Source organism: Cebidichthys violaceus, unplaced genomic scaffold (assembly GCF_023349555.1).
Source record: "Cebidichthys violaceus isolate CVI_PGR_0920_01 unplaced genomic scaffold, fCebVio1.0.p SCAF_15, whole genome shotgun sequence".
NCBI lineage: Eukaryota > Metazoa > Chordata > Actinopteri > Perciformes > Stichaeidae > Cebidichthys > Cebidichthys violaceus.
The window spans coordinates 5,802,967-5,826,593 of NW_027176318.1; the positions used below are offsets into that span (position 1 = coordinate 5,802,967).

A 23,627-nucleotide genomic window follows, 5' to 3' on the forward strand; every position below is an offset into this window, starting at 1 on the left:
GTAGACATCAATTTTACAACTCAGTCCACCCAGTCTAATGGATGTTTTGTCTAACCATCACCATAACAGTTTATGGGTTGCCATAGCTAAGAACAAAAAGGGAACACCCACTTGAATAATGTGAAACTGTTGAAGACACACCTAACAAGAGGCACTTCTTAAAGTAGATAGCATCCAGCAATGCATTGTGATTAATATGGTCATTGGAAACCTCTGCAGACTGCAATGTGGCCTGAGGCATCAAATCTTCTGTTTGACATGCCAATACTTAGCATACCATTTCACTTATGATGGCATGTAAACACTGCAATGGGAAACCATGCTAGTTAAGTCTGGATGAATCAGCAGCCAGAGTGTACCCAACGTGTAAAGCAACAAGACATATTTAACACAAACTTAAATACAAAAACATGAGTTATTGCTGGAAATATTACATTTATTTATAAAATACATATATTAAGACTTTAGTTTGTCACTGTGCAAATAGGAGCAAGCACTGTATAAAGCACTTTATAATGTTTGACATTAAATATTGAATTGTAACATACAGTATGATTACATTAAAAAAAAGTAGTTTTTCAACAACATGTTTTCAAAGCAACACTAAGAACATAAATCTGCATTATGCTTACAACATTTACCACAATTCATTTCAATCTTCAATCATAGAAGAAAACAGACAATGAAATATTACATGATAGCACATTTAGCAAAATTACTTCTGCACTTATTAACTAGCAGGATAAAATGCAAACCTAAATATAAGTGTACAAGTTTACACAGTAGTACTGTAGTAGTAGTAGTAGTAGTAGTAGTAATAGTAGTAGTACTACACAGATGTATATCCCTCACTGATGCCATGCAATCGTCAAAACTATACATGCTAAACACTGCAGATTGCAGTTCTGCAGTTATATACAGTATACTGTACATACATACATACATTATTACCTTTAAAACTTTACTGACAATATCATGCTTGCTCATTTAATGTCTTTTTGACCACCACCACTTTTGAAACCAAATCACGCAGGCAAAAAACAGGAGACAAGCAGAGTAGGTCTCTTTACAGAATATGATACATGTTAGCCCATCTTTCTTCTTGTACATAATGAAGTTCAAGAGACTTGACAGAAAGGAGGATTTAAAACAATTGTTCTGCCTTCACAATTCTGTCTCTTTTTCTTTGTCTTCACCTATTTCTAAGTAATATTCATCATCTGTTGTTGTGTCTGAGCTGCTGTCTGAAGACTCCTCAAAGGTACTAAGGCTGGATACATAACCTCTGGAGGGCAACAGCCCTCTGGGGGACAGGTTGTCCACTTGCTGTGATGCTCCTGATGAACTGGGGAAGGTGGGGGAGGAAAGGCTGGGAGGTTTTGACATGCGTCTGGACGCTGGTGACCGGGGAGGGGTTGGAGGAGGGGTTGGAGGAGCTTCTTTATCCCAGGCAAAGTGACAGGCTAACTTTGAAGTTGTAGTTGTTACAGGTGGAGAAGGAAAGACTTCTGAGCTCCAATTTGCTAAGCGCCTAGTCAGTGATCGAGGAAGAGATCTGGATCTCATTTTACCAGGGTCGCTGAGGAAATACGACAGTTGACAGTCCTTACTGGGCTGGCAATCATATTCTGTGGTCCAATCAGGAGTAATAGACCACTGATCCAAGTCCTTGCCAGTGTCTCCACATGCTAATGCAGAGTCAGAGAGGTCACCCACACTCATGAACCTGGATCCAGTGGAGATGCGCCCAGGCCCTGATGGGCGACTGGACAGTACCGAACTCACAGAAAACGACCTCCCAGGCTCAATGCCATACTTTAAGTCTGCATAGGAGGATGCCAAGCGTTCCTTGTCCTGTCCTGGACCTGCACTTGGAGGACCAGTGGATGCCCGGCTTCTTCTTGAACCCCCCAGGCGGATTCCCTCTCCCGGCTCACATGGTGAGAGGGATTCTCTGTGACGCTGTAGCTTTGGGCTATAGAAGACACTGTCGTCTGTAACATCCATTGAGGAATATTGGGAGACAGGGGAAAGAGAGGAGAAGGGGGAGAAGGGGCTCCTGGGACTGGGTGTGGACTTCCTGAACTGAGTGGGATAATCAGCAGAGGTGTTAGGGCTCCTACAAGGACTGAGATCTCTACAATAAAGGAACTGGTTTGTTGGTTTATAATCTGTCCCGTTGTCTTCGTATAAGTCTAATTGGTGCGTTGTTGGGCTGGTTATTGTCAAATGAGGTTGGTTTTGACTTTCCATGTGTTCTGCACAAGCAGTTTGCTCGTCTCGGTCAGTTTCCGGAGTTGATTTGTCTGACCAAATGTCAAGCTCATCTCCTGCCATTGTACTCCCAGCAGCTGAGGGTGGTATGACAGTGTATCTGTTTTTTGTTGTCCGTCTATTGGTAGCATCTGTTCCCTTCTCATTGTCCTTAAGCAACATCCCTTCCTCCTGCTCTTGCTGCACTAGCTTTTGGGTATTCTCAACAGTGATATCAGCGACGTCACTTGATCCACTAACAGGAGGTGTTTGAGAGGCTCGCTTCCATTTCCATGGAAACAACATATCATCATCAGACCGTCTGGTGCTGAATGTTTGTCTCAGTCTGTTAAAGACCTGGTCCATTTTGTTATTAGTCTTGCTGGCCTTTTCGGACTGTGATCTTGACAAACTGGAGTTTGGTGTGCTGACACTTTTCTTCAGCGCAAACCGGCTTCTCTTTGGACTTTGTTCATTGTTGCTCTCCACTGAAAAAAATCTGCTTTTACCCAGTACATTCTCCTTCATTCTTCCATTAGAGCTTGAACTGCTACCACTGGAGCTCTGATCTGAATGACTATGTGGTTCTCTTGCAGCTTCCTTACTTTGCATTCTGTGTGACTGTTGACTTGACTTGGTCTCCATAGAAGCCTGTGTGTTTGCGGTATGTTGCAAAGGTTTAGGTGTGGTCTTCTTTGGGGCAGTTGTAGCTGTATCTACTTTAGATTTAACACTGTAAACTAATGTCTCAGTTACACATGTTGAGGAGGAGCTATGTGCCTCATGAAGTCTGTTGTCGACAAGTAATATCGGACCAGTCTTGCAACCTTGGCTGTTGCTCTTGCTGTGATTATTGTTGACTGGATCAGTTTCTGAAACCCCACCTTTTGTGGCGGTTTTGACTTGGAAAGGCAAAGGTAGAGGCTGGGGTAGGCTGATAGGTGACAGAGGGGGTTTGAATGTGGGCATGGCTGCAACTGAATCAGTACACATAGAAAGATGTGGGGTATAATTTGACTGAGACTGTTGGAAGAGGGGTGATCTGGGTAGTATAGTCTTAGTTTCTCCCTGTGTTGACCTGGTAGACATGAGAGTAGAGTAAGGTGGGGAGCTATAGCGAAGCTTATAACCACTTGAAAAGTCAGGAGGGAGGGAGAGAGGAGCAGAAGAACGGCACTGAAGTGTGCCAGACTCCACCGAGAGTGTCCTCTCCTCTCTGGGTGTGGTTACGCCCCTTCTTCCCTGGTCAAGGATCATAGTGTCAGTCGGTCTTTGCTTAGACCTCTCTTGGTTTCTGGATGATAAATCAGCAGAGTCAGATGACAAGGATCGATACTTCCCTCCTTTCACCACCTGTATGCTGGTGGTTTCTTGGCAAGGAGAGCAAAGACGAGATGCGTTTGTGATTGGACTGCTTGTTTTGTGAAAGGAAAAGATGGATGGAACTCTGCAGCTTTGCGGGGAGCTGGAGCTCGTTGGGACTTGAAATGGCTCTGCCTTCTCAACTGTCACAGGCTCAGAATGCTTCAGATCCACTGAGTCCTCCCATGTTACTCGTCTCACTCTCTTTCCCTCTACACGGCGCAGTTTGTTTGGGTCGCTTTCTGGGCTGTTTGAGAATGTCCTACCCTCCTTAAGACTGGAAGTGACAGAGTCGTTGGAGCTAATAATGTTAGGGGTGGCAGGTGGGGTTAAGAGAGAGGGAACAGTGATAGTGGTGGGAGAAGATGCAATAGCAGGAGTTACAGGAGGAGTAAGGAGGGACGTGCTGGGAGCAGTTATGGCTACAGGATGGCTGCCAGTGGCAAAAGAATAGCTGGTGGAAGCAGTGGATACTGGACTGTAGCTTGTTTTAGAGAAAACATTGACTGTGGGACTCAGACTAGATACAGTTTTAGGGTGGAAAGGCTTGTTAACAGAAGCAAAGCTTCTTTCAAAGCCAAGAGGTGTGGCATGGCCAGTGTATGGTGAAGCACAAATATTGGTCTGTGAAGCAACTGGATGAGAGTGGATGGAGGAAGTAGTATTAGTGTTTGGAAGTGCTTTGGGAAACTTTTGAGAGTCGTTGTTGTGTGAAGATGCGGGGGTGCTGTTGGTTTTGGATGTGCAATGATTATTATTGTACCTGCTGCTGCTGCTGCTGCTCTCAGTGGGTGTTTTTGAGCTCTTGGGATTTAGCAAAGTAGGTGGTAATTCAGTTACGTTTGCTGTAAATGAACTAGTATTTACATCATGCCTGCTGAGGTCTTTAGGAGGATGACTCGGCGTTGTTTGCTCTGTAGCTCTGCTAATTTTAGAACTAGACAAAGCATCAGGCAAACTATGAGGCTTTTGTGGTTCTCTGTTGTTCAAATTAAAGCCATATTGCTGTTTGACAAGCCTGTCTGATCCGTGGTCAGGTGAAGTCTCAGCTATTCTTTGTTTGACGTTGTCAGCTCCTCCCTGTTTTTTCATAAGACGGTTCATATTACCGTTGCGAACTGACTCTGTTGTGTTATTGTTGTCTCTGTTATTGGGAATTTGACTACTAAATCTTCTGTTGTCAGTTTGACTTGGAGAAGCCAAGTCTCTAGTATCACTGCAGGGTGGAACCAAGGGTGTGTTTGATTTTTCTTTGATGTTCATTGTATCATTGAGGGTTAGAGGGGAAGCACCTTCCTGGGTAACTTGTTTCCACCAGGAAGTAGATGTCAGGGTGCTCCTTCTAGGGAGAGAATGGGTATTTAGGAGGGAAGACCGTTCATATGGGGAATGTCTTGGTGAAGAGGCAGAGCCCTCCGAGAATACATTTGTACTTTTGTCTGACCCCTTGCAGTTTTCTTGCCTCTCTGTTGGCTCTCTAATTGGAAATGCATGTTTGAAACATGAAAGACTGGGCTGGGTCCTAGTCATTGTTTGAGCTTGTTGGGAAGAGGGTGTGTCTTCTGTGTCTTTGCTTGTGGGAGAAGCTGAAAAGAAGCGCGTTTCAAATGTGTTCCTTTCTCTTTGGTTGGAGGATGTTGGGGAAAATATCATCCCAGTTTCAGTTGTCCTATAAGAAATGGACGATGGAGAGAGGAGAGGCTTTGACCTCTCTTGTCTATCATTATTGAGAAAGGTTTGAGAAAGGTGTGTTGTGAATAATTTTCTATCTTGATCACAAGGCGAACTGCTTAGAGGCAAAGGATTTATCTCAGGGGTATTGGAGGCAGCATTAGTGTTCCTGCCATTTGAGTTACATCTTCTTAAAGACAGAAGCATACTGCTGGTTGTTGGCTTCGAGCTTAAAGATGACAATCCTCCTTGATGACCAGTGTGTGGATTCCTCCTTTGTTCATTTGGTTCAAGGGAGAGGGGAGACACAGCTGTGGGTACAGGGCTTACAGCGCCTGCATACATTTCTTTATTGTCCATCCTTCCAGAGTCTACATCCAAAGAGACAGTCTGAATCATTTTCCTCTTAGATTCATAGTTCAAGCTTGCAGGCCCACTCTTTGTTGACCAGCCCACTGTATTCCTCCTGGTACCCAGAAATGGCACTCTTAATTGGGCTTGCGATCCATCTGTCAATGACCTGTCTACAGTCTCCTGAAAGCGTTCACGGCCACGGTTTGCCGCAGTGTTTGTCACATCTTGTAAACTCGCCTGGGCTTCAAAATTGCCTGTTACCTCAGGTCTTTTGGGTCGCCTTAGCCGGCCATTCCAGTGAGGAGCAACAACTGATACCACAGTGGAAGACAACATGGCTCTAGTAGGGTTTGACAGTTCCACAAGATCAGTATGTTTCTCAAGCCCTGTATGGTCTTTTATATCGTCTTCTAACTCAACTGATCTAGGATCACTCGTTGGTTGTGGCTCCCCATTTGAGAAACTACGAGTTATACTCAAGTCCCTCGCAATCTCTGGTTCATTGCAAACAACAGAGATAACCTCTTCTTTCTTCTTGGCTGGAAATGGTATCCTTTCAGATAATGTAGAGTCACCGGCTTTCTTTATAGAGGTGTGTGGTGGGGACGTTTGTCCCTTAACCTGTCAAGAGAAAAATAATGAATGCAAGTGACCATATATTGCATCCTGATTTATTTATTCATGCAAACATCTGGATATCTATATCTGTATATGTTAATGTTTTTAAATTAATTTTGATATCTAACAATTTATATGACCACACAATATCTTACACTAGAAGTTTGCATTGTTACCACAGATCAGCTTTGTATAGTGGTATCATTAAAGCCTAACATTTTTCATATGCCAACTTCATATCATATGAATGCAAATTACTTGCATGCTGAAGTAAAATGCTTTCTTTTTACAGTAAGTATGCAACAGTGGCCTGCTATCTGAATTGTATATTGTGTGCTGGCAGAGGCCAGAGCTTTGTTGAAGCTTATTTTCCCATGGTGTAGCTATTTCAGAGATTCAGGCCTTGACAAACAGGTTATTTTGAAAGACAGATTTCCAAAGACACACGCACACAAAAGCACACACACCCTGTCCTTTCTAACGCCTAAAATGATAATCATTCTGATGTTTTCAAGAACACGCAATTTCACTTATGTTGTGACGTTTACACAGATAATTACTTTATTTGGATTTCAAAAAACGTGTCGTCTTGGGTACTGTAAGTATTGATTGGTTGGGAATATGTTTAACAGTTGTTTTTAGATGGTGTTCTATGATTTCAGCAAATTCTTACCTGACAGCTGCTGTTCCCAGTCTCAACCTGCTGTGTTTCAGTTAAACTGGCAGAACATAAGAGAGGGAAGACACGAAAACAATTAGGCATAATAATTAGGATTCCACCAGGTACTTAACTGCAGATTGTAAATAGTATACAGTATGCAAAAAATGTTACAGTTACTCTCTATATGAAGACTGTTTTCTTTAATCTATGATATGATGAATATGGTTGCTGTGGAATTTTTGTTATTAAATATTTCTACCTTGGTTTGGGAGAACACTAAAGTCTGATTGGCTGCAGGGTGTAATTCTTTATAATAGACACCTACTTAGTAGTTCTAGTTAAACCATCTGCTCTCCGGTTTAATATTACGGAGCCTGGGAAGGGACGTGAAAAAAAATAAAATAAATAGTTTTTTACTTCTGGGTCATTTCAGAAGAAAACCACAAAAATGGAGCACACACCCAAGGTAGAGGTTCCTAGAATGTTATTTTGAGATTGGTCTCAAATAAAGAGACATTTAATCAGTGCTACTAAATACTTGCTGCAAACGTGCTGCAATAACCGATTCATGCTTAAAATATTAATCATTTATTTAAATTAAACACTGTGGTCGAAGCAGAAAAATGTGTGGGACAACAGCCGTCTTCATCGATCTATGAATGAATCTGGGTGATGGCTGCTTTGTAGGCTACTATAAAAGCTCCTTCAGTTCATTAAATCCTTGCAGCATCAGAAGGCAGCAGGACACATGCTTCCAGTAGCGTGCTTTATTATTGTTTTTACTGGATGTGTTATTCACATCAAAAATTAAGGCAGTAAGAAATAAAAATTCCCTATCTGTTAATCAACTAGATGACAAGTTTTGCTTTCACTCATCATGTAAGTTGCATTGTTCTACATGTTTACAGGAAATGCCTGTGTAACATCTTGGCTTTAGATGTGTATTGTTCAATATTTCATAATGAGATAGTTGAGGAATCTTGATTGTTAAATTAGGCTTGACACAGCAAGACTTCATTGGCTTTAGGACCAACCAGCTAAAAACATTACGAGTCTGATAATTTGATTGCTGATATAATTAACAGTAAAAGCTAACAACATACCAGCCATACTGTGCTGTCTACTGTTTTTGTGACAAACAGTTGAGGGAATGGATGTCTCACAATTGCCCCAACAATGCTAATGAACAGGACGGTCAGCATTCCTCTCCTGTCCCTTTTTCCTTGTCAGTTTACTTAACAATTTTCTCACAGCATGTGCACTGAAGTCACACCTCATAAGCATTTATGAGCGCACTTACAAGGTATTTGTGTGTTGAATATGATAGCGCATGGATCACATATGGGCGTACTGTTCTCACACACACACACACACACACACACACACACACACACACACACACACACTCTGTGCAAACTGTCTATATATGGTCATGTTGGAAGGCATGAAATGACTGCAAGCGGCATGCAGACATTAAACCAATAAAGCCAGTTTAATCAATGACCTCTATTGATAAGGGTTTTGTGCACACACTGCATCACATATAGGCATGCAAATATGCTCACGGGAAAATGTGCAGCACATGCACATACAAACCTTCTCCACCAGACACAATGTCAAAGGCAATTAAAGTCATATCAGATTATATCTAAAGAAAAAGTGAAATAATCTTTCCCTCAGGAGAGAAGCCTAACCTAAAATGACCTCCAATTGTCTTGTACTGTTGCCTTGAGGAAGTACTGTGGTGCAAAAAAAGAAAAGAAAAAAAATCCCACTGGTAGATGATTAATGAGAAAGTAGGTTAAAAAGGTAAAGTCAGGCTTCCTGAAAGGGCGGTAAGTGCTTTTTAATCTTCCTAGACTGGATACCGGGACACGTAGTGTGACGTTACCATACTAACAAATATGGTCATGCTGTTCACTCATGGAGAGACAAACAAACAAAATAAATCACAAAATGTTCAACCCAATCTTCGTGGTCACACAATCGGGTGCAGTTCCTTGTTTATACAAAGGAGCAGGCCCTTCCAGATAGTGTGTCACATTCTTGAGTGCACAGACAGGGTTCAGTGGTTCAGTTACTGTTTGACTAAATGTTAGAGAGGCCGTGTGATTTCAGTGACTCTGAGCACAGACGGTGGTCTGTTCAGCTAAATGCCAACACCCCACTGTTGGGAAAGTTTAAGGAAAAGGCAAGACTCATTTAAGATAGCAAGCAGTTAATAAAAACACTGAATTTCATTAATACTTGGCTCAGGAAATAATGTATTCCTTTCCTTGCTTGCTTACCTGTGCAAACAGGGGTCTAAATTCTTCTGGAGTCTTAGCTCTGGCTTGTCAAGGCCTAGATTTCTGGAGAGTCTGATGAGGAGGCAGGAGGTGATTCTGGGTCCAGTGGGCTTCTGGTTCTGGGCCTTTGACTCAACACAATGAGCAGCCTCTTCCTGTCTTAGTTTCTCTGTCCTTAATATTAGTGCTGCAATAGATTCAGTATAGGGGATTATGTTTTGGTCATTGCTGTAAATTCAAAGATTGAAAAGAATACCGAAGCGTACAGAAATACTCCTTGTATAACAAGTGTTGTGCATTTGTCTGATGTGTGTGTGTGTGTGTGTGTGTGTGTGTGTGTGTGTGTGTATTCATCTCACCTTTGTGTGTTTCTTCCTGTCTGATGGCTGATGGGTGACACTGCTTTCCAGATGGAGTTTCTTCATAATCATGATTCTCCTGCTTGAAGCTTTCACTGATCTTTTCATTCTGCTGTTTTCTAAAAAATAAAAAAATAAACAGAAGATGAGGAAGTTCATTCTAATCAATTAAGATTTTCATTGCATTCCTGCTGCTGCTAGCCGCCCTTCTTCTACATAGAGTTTGCCTTTCCCGATAGCCAGAATGTCATTAAATTTATTTTAGACAGAAGAAATGTGTCTATTAATTTATGAAACCGTGCGAGTCAGTGCATTTTCCATAACGCTGTCCAGCAAATACGCAATACAATGTCAAAATACTCTCAAACGATCATTGTAACCGTCTATTTTCGCTGTGAGCCGTGTGCTACACAAGGGGAAAAATAGGTGAGACCATAAATCTCTAGAAAAGACACCGCTGGCAAGCAGCTGAGCCGCACCTGAGCCGCGCTCTAGCCTGTAAACATGAGGGCTGAAAAATAAAAAGCAAGAGGTTCACGTAGGCACTGTGGTCCGGGCATAAGTGCCTTGCTGAATGGCAATTCAACAGTGGGTAAATTCAAGCTGGATATGGTCGACACAGAGTGTGAACTAAGCTGCTCAGTGCATGTGCTCTGTAGCTACAAGGTAAAACCCATAATTGCACAAACAGTTAAGCTTAAATTGTAAACATTCAATTTCTTGCCCAGCATCAAATGGGTGGCCTTCCAGGCCCTAAGTATGGATGCAACTATTATTTTTAATATGCTGAATATTTTAAAACACCATTTTGTATACAACAAAAAAAAATTATATCTATATTTATTAATATTATATTATATATATTGCTCGAGCACAATGTTATAGACAATTTAAATAAGTGCCAAAGGTTAATTGAAGGGAAATCAAACAGCCGTGCTTCCCTCATCTTATCCTGTTCTACAGCGCTGGACTGATAAGCAGCAGTTATATAACGATTCCGCTCTGCTCACTCCACACTTTCTCTTAAAACCAGAGCTAACACTCCCACTCGCACAGTCACTAAAACATGCACATGCACATTTACCGCTGCAACCCCACCTGACCCACGCTACTCTGCCAAGTGCTGAGCACGACGATGACAGCAGAACAAAGATGAAGCGCTTATCTAAAGAGATATGTACGTCACTCAGACCTTTGGCCAATGAACATAAATGAAATGACAGCAATCGTCTGCCACAGTACATTCCAGGATCCCTTTCACTCTTTTTGATCTGAGTGAGCAGTTTACTGTATAAAAAAAAAAAGGTAGCCTGTGGTGCTTCGTGTGATCACAAAGTGAAGCATTTAGGTTTCTTTCTTAAATAACAAGGAGCATCTCGGCCTCTCCCTATCCACCTTGCCTTCAGGGGTGACCTGAAGAACCTCATTAGAGCTTAATCTCTGTTTGGCTAATGCAAAAGCCTGACATGACATGACATGAGAGAAAAGCAGGAACTAATAAAGGGAGAGAGGGAGGATCCCCAACAGCTACTTCAGTGCCAAGGCCGACATGCCTTCCATGTGGATGGTACAGAGTTGTTTTAACCCTACGTCTCCCCGAGGCAGCAGAAGAACAACATCACACGAATATCAGTGCTTGTAAACCTGTAGATAACCGTGTTTTGATAGTTGAAGCAGGAAGTGTTGATGGGTGATGATTCCCTCTCGTTTTGTCTACCTGAGCTCAAAAAGGTACAGAAGTCTGAAGTTTAAGATTAATGGTTCAGTCCTTAAGAAAGTCAGAAAACTGTAAGAAATGCCCATCACAATTCTCTAGAGCCCATCAGTCGAGGTCTTCAATTAGCTCGTTTTGTCCAACAAAAGTATAAAACACAAATATGTTCATTTAGTTAGGGTATAAGAGCAGCAAACTTATGTTTTTAGGAAGCTTTTTTTCTCGAAAAAACGATTAATCGAACATCAAAATTGTTGATGATTATTTTTCTTTTGAATGATTAAATCAACTCGTCGAGTGATTGTCATAGTCCTAACAGCATTTCAGCCAGAGAAAGCACATCGTCTGTGGTCGGTTAGTGGCTGCAGGTGTGAATACATAAAAGACATTAATCCAAAACAAATAAAACAAACTATTCAAATGTCAACTTAGGCTCTGTGGAAATTGAATTATTTCCTAAAATTGTAAAAAAACAAAAGACAAATCCCCTGATTGAGAAAACAATCAGCAGGCTAATCAATATTGAATATGTATCAGTTGCAGCATTACTTTTAGAGTTGTCTGTTTGCACAACAATATTAACTGTAACAGTTGGTGTTAAAAATGACTCAGGTCGGCCTGTCGTAGCTGTAAGGTCATCGGTTAGTGTGACAAATATACTAAAGGTCACTCGAATTTGTAATTCTACTTGGGACTTGATATATTTTCCTCCTAAACATAAATATATTTCTTCATATCTTCAAGTTTGCATTTAAGAGCTGTTCTCATCAGATATTTAGTGTATTAATCATTTGGTCTATAAAATAGAGAAGCCCAAGTTGACTCACACAAATTGTTTCATTTGTGCGACCACCAGTCAATAACCTAAAAAGAAGACGGAGCAAACCAGCAAATATGTTTACATTAAAGAAGCTGTAACCATTGAATTTTGTCATTTTTGCTGAAATAATCACTTCAGGACTATTTGTTTTAAAATACCTGATCATGATTTTATAATTTCTTTCAATTTAGCTGTGCTACTCATTAAGTTCTCCAGGTCCCTTTCAGGAACTACCGCAGAAACTCCTGTAGTACAAGTATCACCAGTTGGGAATAACAGATGAGCGGCTAAGAAATCAATCAACAACAACAACAACAACATTTTGTTAATCGATAAACGGTTTTAGTCATTCTCTAGCTTCAGATACTAAAATGTGAGGATTGTTTCTGCTGTTCTATATCATTGCTGTCCATCTTTGAGTTTAGGATCAGTCAATCAAGCAAAGAACTTCAAAATTTGGCAATTTTCCTCCATTTTACAGCATTTAGCAGTCAACCGATTACTGGAGAAAAATAATTGACAGAATAACTGAAATATCAAATATTGTGATGGTTGCAGCCCTACTTTAAAAAGGACTAGTTTTCCCTAAGCGGTTGTGGTGAGGGGACACTATGATTTAGTCTGGATTTTATTCATTTTATAGCATAAAAGTTCAAGTTAAAAGCTTAAATGGCATTAATGATGCTAATCCTGTGTTGACGAAACATAAACAAACCTCCAGTCAACGCTGCAGCCCTGTAGCGTGCATGTTATTTAGGCTGTGTGAACTGATATAATGCATAATTGTTATCTTTGGAAGGCTGCTCCATTATGCCCAGTGTGTCTCATACAAGTATGTTGGTGTATTCTTCACTTGATGTCAGCCTCGCTGTGGGTGTGTGCCCATATCTGCCAGCCAACACTTACATAATGGATGCGGCCTGAACTTCAGTGTGGGTGTGTACTCAACACTGGCAAATGCGTGCAATTTTTCCAACAGCCGCAAAATGATTTACACCCTAAACGTCTTCTTAAAATTGAACTTAATGACTTAGCAGTACATGAGCGGCAACAAAAAAGGCCAGGGCAAAGTGAAACTTGTTCTGTTTGCTGCCACACCTTCATCGTTTGTCAGATTTCCAGGGGATCTGTTTATTTACGGAGCCTATAGATGGGTATACAGTAGGTGGGTTTAGAGGGTATTAGCAGGAGGATGTAGGGGTAGGGCTCCAAACATGCACAGGCAGCTGCACTGTGCATCTCTGTAACTCTGTTAAACTGCAGGTCTGGGGGTGCATGTATGAACTTGCCTGCTTAGCCACTAAAATGGAACTGAAATACATCAACTTGATGATTCTGGATCACAGTGTTTTGTTTGGTGTAGAACAAATGCAGGCTCTGGTATGAGTGTTTGGTATTAAACGCATCATTCATACATGATGGGCTTACATAATAGCCACAGTACTCAGTCCAAAACCTACGTTCAGAATCGCCTTGGATATTTCCTTTATTCAATCTCTGAAAGTTATCTCGAGCCCAGACGCGTCACGCAAACAAGAGTTAGAAAACCAAACCGTATTCAGAAACCTGTCAAATAGCGTAAACCAAAACCAAGGAGAACACAAGTTCAGCTCGAATTATTGCTGGCTACTTTCCACCGACAGGACACCTGTATTTATCCAACATAACCAATTAAACATATTTGTGTGCTAATTCGACTCTCTCAACAAGTTATTACCGCTTCCTTTAAGCTTACAAACACAGATTTAAAACGTTAAATGAATATAAAAGCTCAATGCCGAATACAAACAAATGTGGTCATGAATCGTGGGACGTTTTCGTTTGACTAAGGGTCACGTGTATCTTTGCAGACACGCGATGTAAACTTAAACACACATATTACAGCACGCAGTTCGGCGTGCGGTTCTCTCCCTTCAACAGCAACAACTCGCGTCGCCGCTAAAAAAGTCTCCAGAAAGCAAACGGAGACATAAAAAGTGCGAAGCAACATAAACAACAGGTCCATAAGAAGAACAATTAATACAGGATCAGTACAAACTCGTTGTTAGAATGCCCTTTAAATGGATTTGTACCTACCTCGCAGTTGTAGTGCGCGTTTCTCGGCTGGTTTCTCGTGTTGTCCTGTACAGAGGCGTTGCTGTCTCTCCTCCTCCAACTCTGAGCGCCAGATCTCCTGCGTCACTTGTTGACATCCTATTTTAACCGGTTCAGTAAGCCTTCACTATTCGGGCGGACAAGGCGATGCACCTTAAACATATCGTGTGGAATTTAGCGCAACTTGACCTGCGGACAGTCCGTGTATGTCAACGTGTCACTGTGGAGGTGAAAGTTCAACACCTCCCGATTGTCAGGTGAGCGGAACCAGTGCGACCATATAATTACGACTGGCCGCGTCCCTTTCCAAAAGAATTCCCCCCCTCGGTCATTTTCTTATCAGAACACTTCAGCTAATTGATGCTTCTGCATTGTAAAAGAGATACAGATTCATTGTGACGAACTACACATTCCCAAAGTGTTTATAAACACTTTAGGAATAGGCTACAAGACTGTATTTACCCACATTATAAAGACATTTAGGACTATCTGTTTTTGCAGATTTGTTTTGTGCAAAACCTTGAATACAAACTTTATAAATCACAAGATGCACGTGCCAATTCAGAAATCACAACACGACTCAAGTCACAGTGTCATAGTTACCAGCTCCTAATCTCAAAACTAACGAAATGAAATATGGCCTTGGGTGCTTTCAGATTTTTGTAAACAATGAATTTTTCAGACGTCAACCCCGTGCACTCTCACGCCCTACATCACCTGCCAGAAACTGTCCAAATCCCAATGTCCCCCCTTAAGGACTCACGGACTTTGAGGCGCGCTCCCGCGAAGTGAGGATTTAGGGACGTCCCACTGTCAAATCGTCAAGTGTTTGAGGGCTCTCTCCCAGACATTTTGAGCCCTTTATGAACCAGGACCTTAAGTCAGCATGGTATGCTGATTTAGCCTAAGGGAATTACCCACAAGTCATAGCAACGTGACGTTAAACACGGGGGGGCATGGAGACATTAATAAAAAAGGTAAACAGAGAGGACGGCTCACGTGTGTTCAGCCTGTATTACTATATTTACACAGAAACGTTAAGGGTTAAAGATGGAACAACAAATAAACTTGACATCAGAGGATATTTATTTATTTATTCATCAAATATTTGATTTTGTCATCGAAGATGTTTTGACAATAAATAGATTAAAATAGATTATATGAATTTACCTCTCATCTTGTGAGGAAAGAGCCTGGAAGACGTTCAAATCAGGAAGTACAAATTATAAAATAAATACCCACAATTATACATCTTATTTTTTGTTGTTTTCATGGTAACATGATATGTTGCAGCAAAGTGCTGTCCCATTCATATTTATACTATTTCGAACCCTTGCAACCTCTCACACTCAACCACTTACCAGGTGACGTCAATTAAGTCCTTGAGGTTTCAGGGTTTAGGGTTTAGGGAGGACATTGGGATTTGGCCACTCTCTGCAACTTTGGCTTCATGCTGTTTCTACACAAAGACGAGGAACAGTGCCCCCTTCCTGTTCTGACTGTTTCTGCTGGCATAAAGAATGCTTTTTCTACTTGATATCATCTGCAAGGATGCATTGTTTGTGTTAAAATCAAAGTGTTGTCAATACCACACATAGGTGAAGCCGGTTTCAAGTTTTTAACATCAAATAACTAAACAGGGCAGTCAGAGGGAATCAGAGCTGATGGAGGAACATTTTAGAGTTGGATGAAGTTTAGAAGTTTTGCTGATACATTTTTTTTACAACTCCGTCTAACTCTATCATGGGGTTTCGACAGTCTTAATCAAATGGGTATCTTCCAAAGTTACATACTTTTTGTGTACAGAATTCCCTTGTTGCGTTTCCCTGAACAGTGTTTCCTTGTTGAGCTGCAGTGGAGGGATTGTGACACAAAGATGGAATTCTGCACTGAAAAGACTGTAACTTTGGAAGATTCCTACTTGACTTGTCTAACACTAACTGCTGAAGCCTCATATCAACTACAGATACACTTTGGGATACATTTCTGTGCAGAATGAGGACTTTGTATTGTGTCTCCCACCACTTACGTTGGGGGCTTTAACATTAGGAGGGGATCTCTTTATGTCCAGTATGAGCGTGAGGAATTTACACGTTTTAAGACTCTTGAAAAATAGTGAACCAATCCTTTAATAATGAAGTTGGGTTTTTTTCAGGCTAAAAATTGAAAAGATAAATTGATACAATTAAGGATGTTAAAAAGAAGCCCACGATCATTTTAATTTAATGAGGATTAAAATGATCTGAGCTGTTGCATTGATGTTTATGAAGGCTTAATCTGGTCAGACTGAGTTTCTGTGGTCTGAGGTGCAATTTAAAAATAGACCAGACGAGGTCAGTGTTGTCTCACAGAAAAAAAAAACTCTAACCAACAGCAGTTCGTCGATTCAATTTGACGGATTCATTTTAATCTAGGTGATCATAGATCATAATTATATAACAGTGATATAATAATAATGATACATGGTATTGTTTTATTGCATTGTAATTTAGAGTCAAATCATTATAGGACTTACTGTTTGTAATTGACTATTTATTCATTTTAGTTGTGTATGCATGTGTTCAGATGTCTATACAATAAGAAAAAAAAGACAGAGGAAACGCTTTTTCCCGCTGTTACAGGTTTATCCACTATGGTTTCTATCACATTGAAATGTCTCCAATTCATGCTGAGGATGAAAGGGTTCACTCTCAGTTACTCGGTAAACATAATCCAGTAGTGCTTCGGAGGAACCCTACCATCCTCCTCCCCCCTCTCCTCCCACAGAGGATGTAGGACAGTGTTGAGTGGTCCTGAGCTCGGACTCCTGACTGCAGACAGAAGTGGTCGCGATCATCACACATCAGAAATCACGCTCTTGGATCAGATTTCTGTTGTTGTTGGTGGTTGGTTTTTTTGGTCCGGCTTGCACCCCCCCACCCCGCTCCGAATCTTTCAATAATTCACCTTGGCTCACGAGAGCATGACGGAGCTCGGACTTGCACATTCGGGATGATCTTAATAATGGTTCGCTTCAAACGCACGTTACCACGGAGCTGCAGTTGAGGTTTCAATATCAAAGTCCGACTGGATTCCCGCAGTGATGGATACAAATGAGTTCACAGTACTGAAACTTTTTGTCGTCGGGATTTTGGGTGAGTATGATTGATGCTTTCTTTTGTTGTTTCTTTATTTGTAGATTTCATTACATTATAATGACTGGAATATGTATATTGTGTTAAGACAGGTAGAAATGTCACAGCATCACACAAAACCCCCTGCTGTTTGAGCAGATTTTGCCCACTTCCCCAATAGTCAGGTATCTAATAGCCTATAGCAATTCAATAGTATTGTAGTGTATTACTGCTCCAGTGTTTACTGTTCATCATGCATGCTTCCATCTGTCACATTATGTGCCCCCCAGCGCTGCCTCAGTGTGTCAGATTGCAAAGTGCGCATAATTAGGATTGCCGTGAAGGATCAGGAACATCACATCTCATAGCACATGCATTGAACTGGGAATATACAGTACTGCACCATGTCATCATGCCCCAGTGGACAGACCTGACCTATACCGTGGCCAATAGGGATTTCTGGATCTGGCTCATTAGCTGGTGGTACAAGGAGGAAATCATGTATGAAATAATGTTTCAGGTGTGTGACCGGCCAATCCACTCGCTGAAACGTACACACTAGTTGAACTGTTGTCAGGATTAAGATGTTTGTGCCGATGCTCCGAATGTATCCCGCTCTATATTGACGCCAGAGTGATGCTGGGCGTTGATTGAGATGATTCCAAAGCATGAATCTAGATAATCTTCTGTTTTTATTCGAAGCCGTGTTATCTCTTATAACTGTAGCAGTGTAAGCAGAGTAGAGGCAGTACTGAGCACACATGACTCAGTGCTGAAGATGAGTTCAGGTGTTGAGCTGATATGCAGCACATGTGACTCTCTTCAGGAGCTGAGCTAAGATGAGCGCTCTTAGTGAGCAGTTGTTGAGCTGATGTTTGGTCTTGGCGCCACCTGGTCTGACGCTAATAGAAATGACCTGGCTTCCTCCCATGTGGACGCACAAGCCGGGCGATATAGGATTTCAATTTCAAGGCCTGTGGTTCAGAGAGACTTCAAACTGAGGCGCTTATCTGGAGTGTTGCTGTTTACCTTGGGCCTCTGGAGCGGTAAACCCAAACATGGATCAATAGCGAAAGATGCAACACTCTTTAGGAAGGCTTTTTGAAAATGTTCAGAGTTTTACATATAGTAGATATGTAGAATGTGGTCCATGTCTTGCCAAGTCCTTCAGTCTGGACTCCTCTGGATCTCGACCATGTAACAGCTGTGGCCCTGCAGCACTGTACGGCCAAGCAGAAAAATAGCTTCGATTTTGACCTAAAACATGTTTTATGCTAGGGTAATGGAAAACAGAGAAAAAGATTTTTGTGTGCTCAAACTGACTCATCTATGACAAATTTCACAGCAGCTGCGGCCGCTATCAAAGCAGTGAGAGGCTATATTCCCAATGCTGTAAAGACATGCTGCGGTGGTTTCCTGATAGCTCTTGTCCAGCCAAAAATCATTTCCCATTAAAATCCGCATTGGAAAGAAGACAGGTGGAGGCCAGATGTCATGCATTCAAGGAGAACCAGATCACCCTGATTACTTTCAGTTTGAGGCAAGTGTGGTTGATGCAGCAGGAACTAGAGGATATGGTCCCCATCTGCACCGCAGAAACAAAGAGCGACTCCATCTGACTGCGAAGCATCTGCTTACCCCAATAAACAGCTATTGATTCACTCTCACAGTAAGGGAAAATGCCTTGGGGTTCTTCCGTTCCATCTGAAAAACAGAACTTTTGAGAATTCTTTTAGTGAAATGCTATTCATAGTTCTATTGCTATCAGTGTGTTGAGCTCAGTTCAGCGCATGTGGCTGATGTCCATATGCCATGCAGTTTCTTTACACATGGGTGTCGTTATACACGGTGGTGTTTATTTGCACGTTCCAAACAAATCATTTGTTAAAATGAAAGTAAATGTGAGACCTTGCTTTTAGTCAGATATTAGGAAAAGGGCAGATTGCGTGTCGGCGTGATCAGTGGAAAAGTTGACATTTTGATTTGTTCAAAATTGAGGGTAAATCTGGTATTCATCTTACTGCCCCCATAAAAAGACCAAATCCAACAATGAATTCATGATACAAACAAGTATAGTGCGTGTATCCAAAGCCTGATGTATCGTATTCCTCTGTGCCATATATCTCCATTGTTGTTCAAAAACTATATCTAAAACACATCAATGAGCCACACAGTTACACTCTGGAAAATGAATCCGCCACTGAAAGTAGTCCCAAACAAATGTATATATACTCCTATTTGGGGGGGGGGTTCCCTTCTCTGAATAAAGGGCGGAAGGATAGAGGGTGTTACACACATTTTAAGAAATATTTCAAACCATATTTTTTAAAACTACACAGATTTAACACCCAGATTTGTGAAAAGTGTAAAAAGTTACATGAACTACAGATGTGCAGTCAGAATTTATAAATCTGACGTACCAGTGCAAATTTTGACCTGTGAGGAATCACGGGTGTTCACTACACTCACAAACACATAAAGAAAATAAATATCATCGGAATATCTAGGATTAGTCCGGACAGTAGATTGGAGTTGGTTCATTCTGCCACGCTAGGCTTGTTAAGCGTTCAGACGTCCACATCTCTGTCACTGCACCCAAAAGAGTCAACATGTAGAGCTGAAACTATTGCAAACACGCTCGGTGTAACAAAGCCTTGTACGGATAAAATGTTTTGTTGATTTACAGGTTTGATATTTCTCTATATAGCTCATCTGCAGTGGAAGCATGTTAAGAGCATTATTAATCTTTCAGTTGCCTGTAAAAGATTCATGTACCAGAAAGGTCTTGATCTTTGTCTCTTCCCTCATCAAAGTCTCATGCTGAGGTCTTGCTGACTCCAAGTCGCAGTGTGTGTCTGACTGCAGAGGCGTTTAATACTTCATAGCTGCGCATATTAACGCAATGCTTATCTGTTATGACTGTGGAAGCGCACCACAAATAATGTTGTTACATTAGAAATATACTTGTATTCATTAGAAACTAGTTTGATGATGGATTCAACATTTGAAATATTTTTTTTAGGCAAACATTCATTGGTGTCAGCTTCTCAAATATGAGCATTTTCTCTTAAATGTATGTTCTATGATAGTAAACTGAATATCTTTGGGGTTTGGACTGTTGGGCGGATAAAACAAAACACATTTTAATATGTCGACTTGGGCTCGGAGGAATTGTGATTGACATTTTTTCACTATAGACCAAACAATCAATTGATTGCTCGAGAAACTCCCCTAAATGCACAAGAATAAAAGCTATGCAGTCTATGCTACGGCATATATATATAATTAATCTATAAGCAGCTATTTCTAATAATGACTCTCATGGCGTCATTTGTATGACAGCTCAAATAGTCCGAGGAAGAAGCAAGAGGACAAACCAAGCGCTCATTATCTGATCTCATTTGCAGAGGATGTCACTGGTTATGGCTCCTCAAAGGAGCAGCAAGAGGGAAGAGATGGAGGGGGAGGGTCGTTAGTCTCTTTATATCAGAGTGTGGGGGTTCTGACAGAGAGGTGGTTTTCTGCCACACACCAGCCAGATACCCTATTTCAGAATAGAAAAACGAGCACTAATAAACTGAGCATTGAATGGAAGTGGTAACTGGTGATTGAAATGAATGATGACAGATTGAAATTAGCTAATGATGACAGGAGAGGGCCAGAAGTTGTTTTATCAATTGTTGGTTGCACCGCCAAAAAGTAATTGTCTAATGAAATGAGTTAAAGTGACTACAGCAGACACAATGTAATGACTTGAAACTGTCTGACAAACTGAATGAGGAAAATTCTCAGTAATCCACGGTAATCCACTGCACCCTGTGGGAATGAGTTGTCGGTCGATACTTAAAACTCACTGAGATTAACCTTTACTTAACATCCAAGCAGCCTTTTACATTCAGAAACGGATCCGGACTCATGTCGAGGTGTTAAGAGAGGGCTTTGGTTTGCGGAGGAGAGCTGTTTTCTCAGCACAGACATAGTCTGCAATAATCTGCAACAGCTGTAAGAAGTTGTCAAATAAAGCTAAAGCTCAGTGGCAGGGTTCACGGTGCTACTTCGGTACAGTGTCGACGAGTCACTTTTTAGCAACCCAATCCTGTTCTTATGCAAAATGACCTAGGTACTAAGTCAGAAAGAGTGTACCAGACCTCTGCTCACTCCTCGGCTCTGCTTAAGGCTCGCTGCTCGAGGCTTATGGCTAATGAAAGTAACAAAAAATGAAACTGTTGTAAATACTTTCACCGTCGAATCATTTGTGTATTAGTGTAATTACAATAGAGTAATGTAATGATTTTATGGTTCATGTGTTTTGGCAAATTTTCTGACAGTCAGACAGTGCATTCATTCATGTATAGACCTTGTAATGGTTATTACAAGGTGAGCGACCAGACAAATTAGTCAGATTTTCATTTTGTTCGTTTTTGATTAATATAGTGGAGAGCAAAGAGAGCACAGATACTTCCACAGACGGGCTCCTCCAGTGATGATACAGTTCTCTCTGGTATTGGACGCATACAAAGATGTCAATGAAGGTCTTGGATTCATTAGTGCCCTTTTCACACTCCCGTCTGTCCTCACAGTCTCTGACCTGATGTTGCAATTTGAATTCATGACTCTGTCACAGAGTCTCTGTTTTTGCTTGCCAAACGTTCTCCCTGTCTGTCTCCCTCTTTGCCTCCTCTGCTGTCTTTTTCTCACCGCCCTTTTGTCTGCCAAACATGCAGATGAACAACTTGTTGGCACAGTCCTGCTGCCTCCAAGGCAGAGAGGTCTTTGGCAATGCCGGTCAAACAACTGACAGAAATAAAAACCTTTTTTTTTTTTTTTTGCTCAATTCCTTTTTATGCAATACATTTTTTTCGAGGAAAATGGGGTAAATGGGGTAATTAAATGTAAAAGGATTTGATCATCGCTTTATGTGATTGCTATATAATCCCATCTGTCCATTTGTATATCCATTACATCCCTGATGAGAATTTGGCCAGAGTCGGAGTGATAATGCATTCCTTCGCTGTGCTCTGGCTTTTATCACACAGATTGTGCCAAGGTACTGTAATTAATGGCCAGAACAAGTTGACATATTTATAACCGACCGGCTTTGCGGGGGACTGCATCACTCACAGGAGTAAAGTGTTTACTGCTGCTGTGTTTTAACAAGTTCGGACAAGAGTGCATCAATTTCAATGTCATTTTGGCCAAAAGAGCCCAGTCCGTGTTATTTATCTGAGAAAAAAAAGCAAACCATTTCGATTGAACCTCTAAATATATAGCTTTGTCTTTGTGTGTCTTTCCTGTCAGAAGCATTTGGTGTTTTTCTAAAAAAAAAAAAAAGCCTACATAAAGTGGATAATTAATGCCTGTCACGATGTTATTCCAAACAACAAATGTTTGCTTTTTGTTGGAGTCAAGCGCTCCAGCGCATGCTAATGTTTGTGGTTTGTCAAAAAAAAGGGGGTGAAACAGAGTGGCTTTCGGCCATTTTTGGCTTTCATCTTTTGGAATTATACAGCTGTCTGGAGTTGAAGAGACGTGCATGGGGAATACTGATGAAAGCCTGGATTGCTTTGCCTCTCTAATTTTTCCGGTTAATTATCCTTGCTAACGAAGAACGATTGGAAATTCATGTGTGTCATTCTGCCAATTCAGTATGTTATAATCATGCTCTTTATCAGGCCTGCCCTGTGCATCTGTGTGAACACAACTGTTTAGGCTCCTACGAATACACTTTTTCACAAAAACAAATGCTAAAAGACATTTTTAATTTCCCCATTTCGTTTATGCGCTCCACCATAGACAAAATGTGCATGAGACGCTGAGTGCAGTGATAGCTCATAGACAGATGGAATCTCTCCGCAGGGTCCTTTTCTGCTGAAGCTTGACTGTAATTTTCCTCTCCACATGGTAAATGGACTGCATTTATATAGAGCTGTTATCCCAAAAGCCTCATATTCACCCACAACATGCTGTCAAACCACAACCGCTCAATCACAAGCTGACCCGCTCCACCACCTGCCTGACACACACACACACACACAAACAGTGTAACAGGTTAAAGAAAATTGCATTTGCCTCCGGAAAGTCCCCATCACGGATTATCTCTTCTCCACCACTGGCATTTTATTCTCCTCCCTCTCTTCCTGCTTTTGTTTGCCAAGTATTCTTCTGTCTTGGACATGTGTGTCATTGTCCACTCTCCTCTTCCTCTCTCTCTCTTTGACACCCCCCCCCCACACACACACACACACACACACACACACACACACACACACACACACACACACACTATGACAGGAACAGCCTGGATGCTTCCAGTCAGGCCT

General features: G+C 41.3%; 1 protein-coding gene and 1 long non-coding RNA gene across 2 annotated transcripts in view; one reads left to right on the plus strand and one right to left on the minus strand.

Moving 5' to 3' along the window:
* Positions 1-1,159: 1,159 nt before the first annotated feature.
* On the minus strand, positions 1,160-14,761 carry LOC137871737 (uncharacterized). The gene is made up of 5 exons (XR_011102837.1): positions 14,177-14,761; positions 9,567-9,685; positions 9,208-9,394; positions 6,932-6,977; positions 1,160-6,261 (listed from the first exon to the last, which is right to left on the minus strand). It is a non-coding gene; the product is annotated as an uncharacterized lncRNA (long non-coding RNA).
* A 2,188-nt stretch (positions 14,762-16,949) lies between these two features.
* Positions 16,950-23,627, plus strand: part of LOC137871738 (protein MFI-like) — an 85,904-nt gene continuing 79,226 nt past the window's right edge. The window contains exon 1 of the mRNA XM_068709668.1: positions 16,950-17,328. Within this exon, the coding sequence (XP_068565769.1) occupies positions 17,277-17,328 (52 nt within the window). The 5' untranslated portion in view covers positions 16,950-17,276. The remainder of the gene's footprint in view (positions 17,329-23,627) is intronic.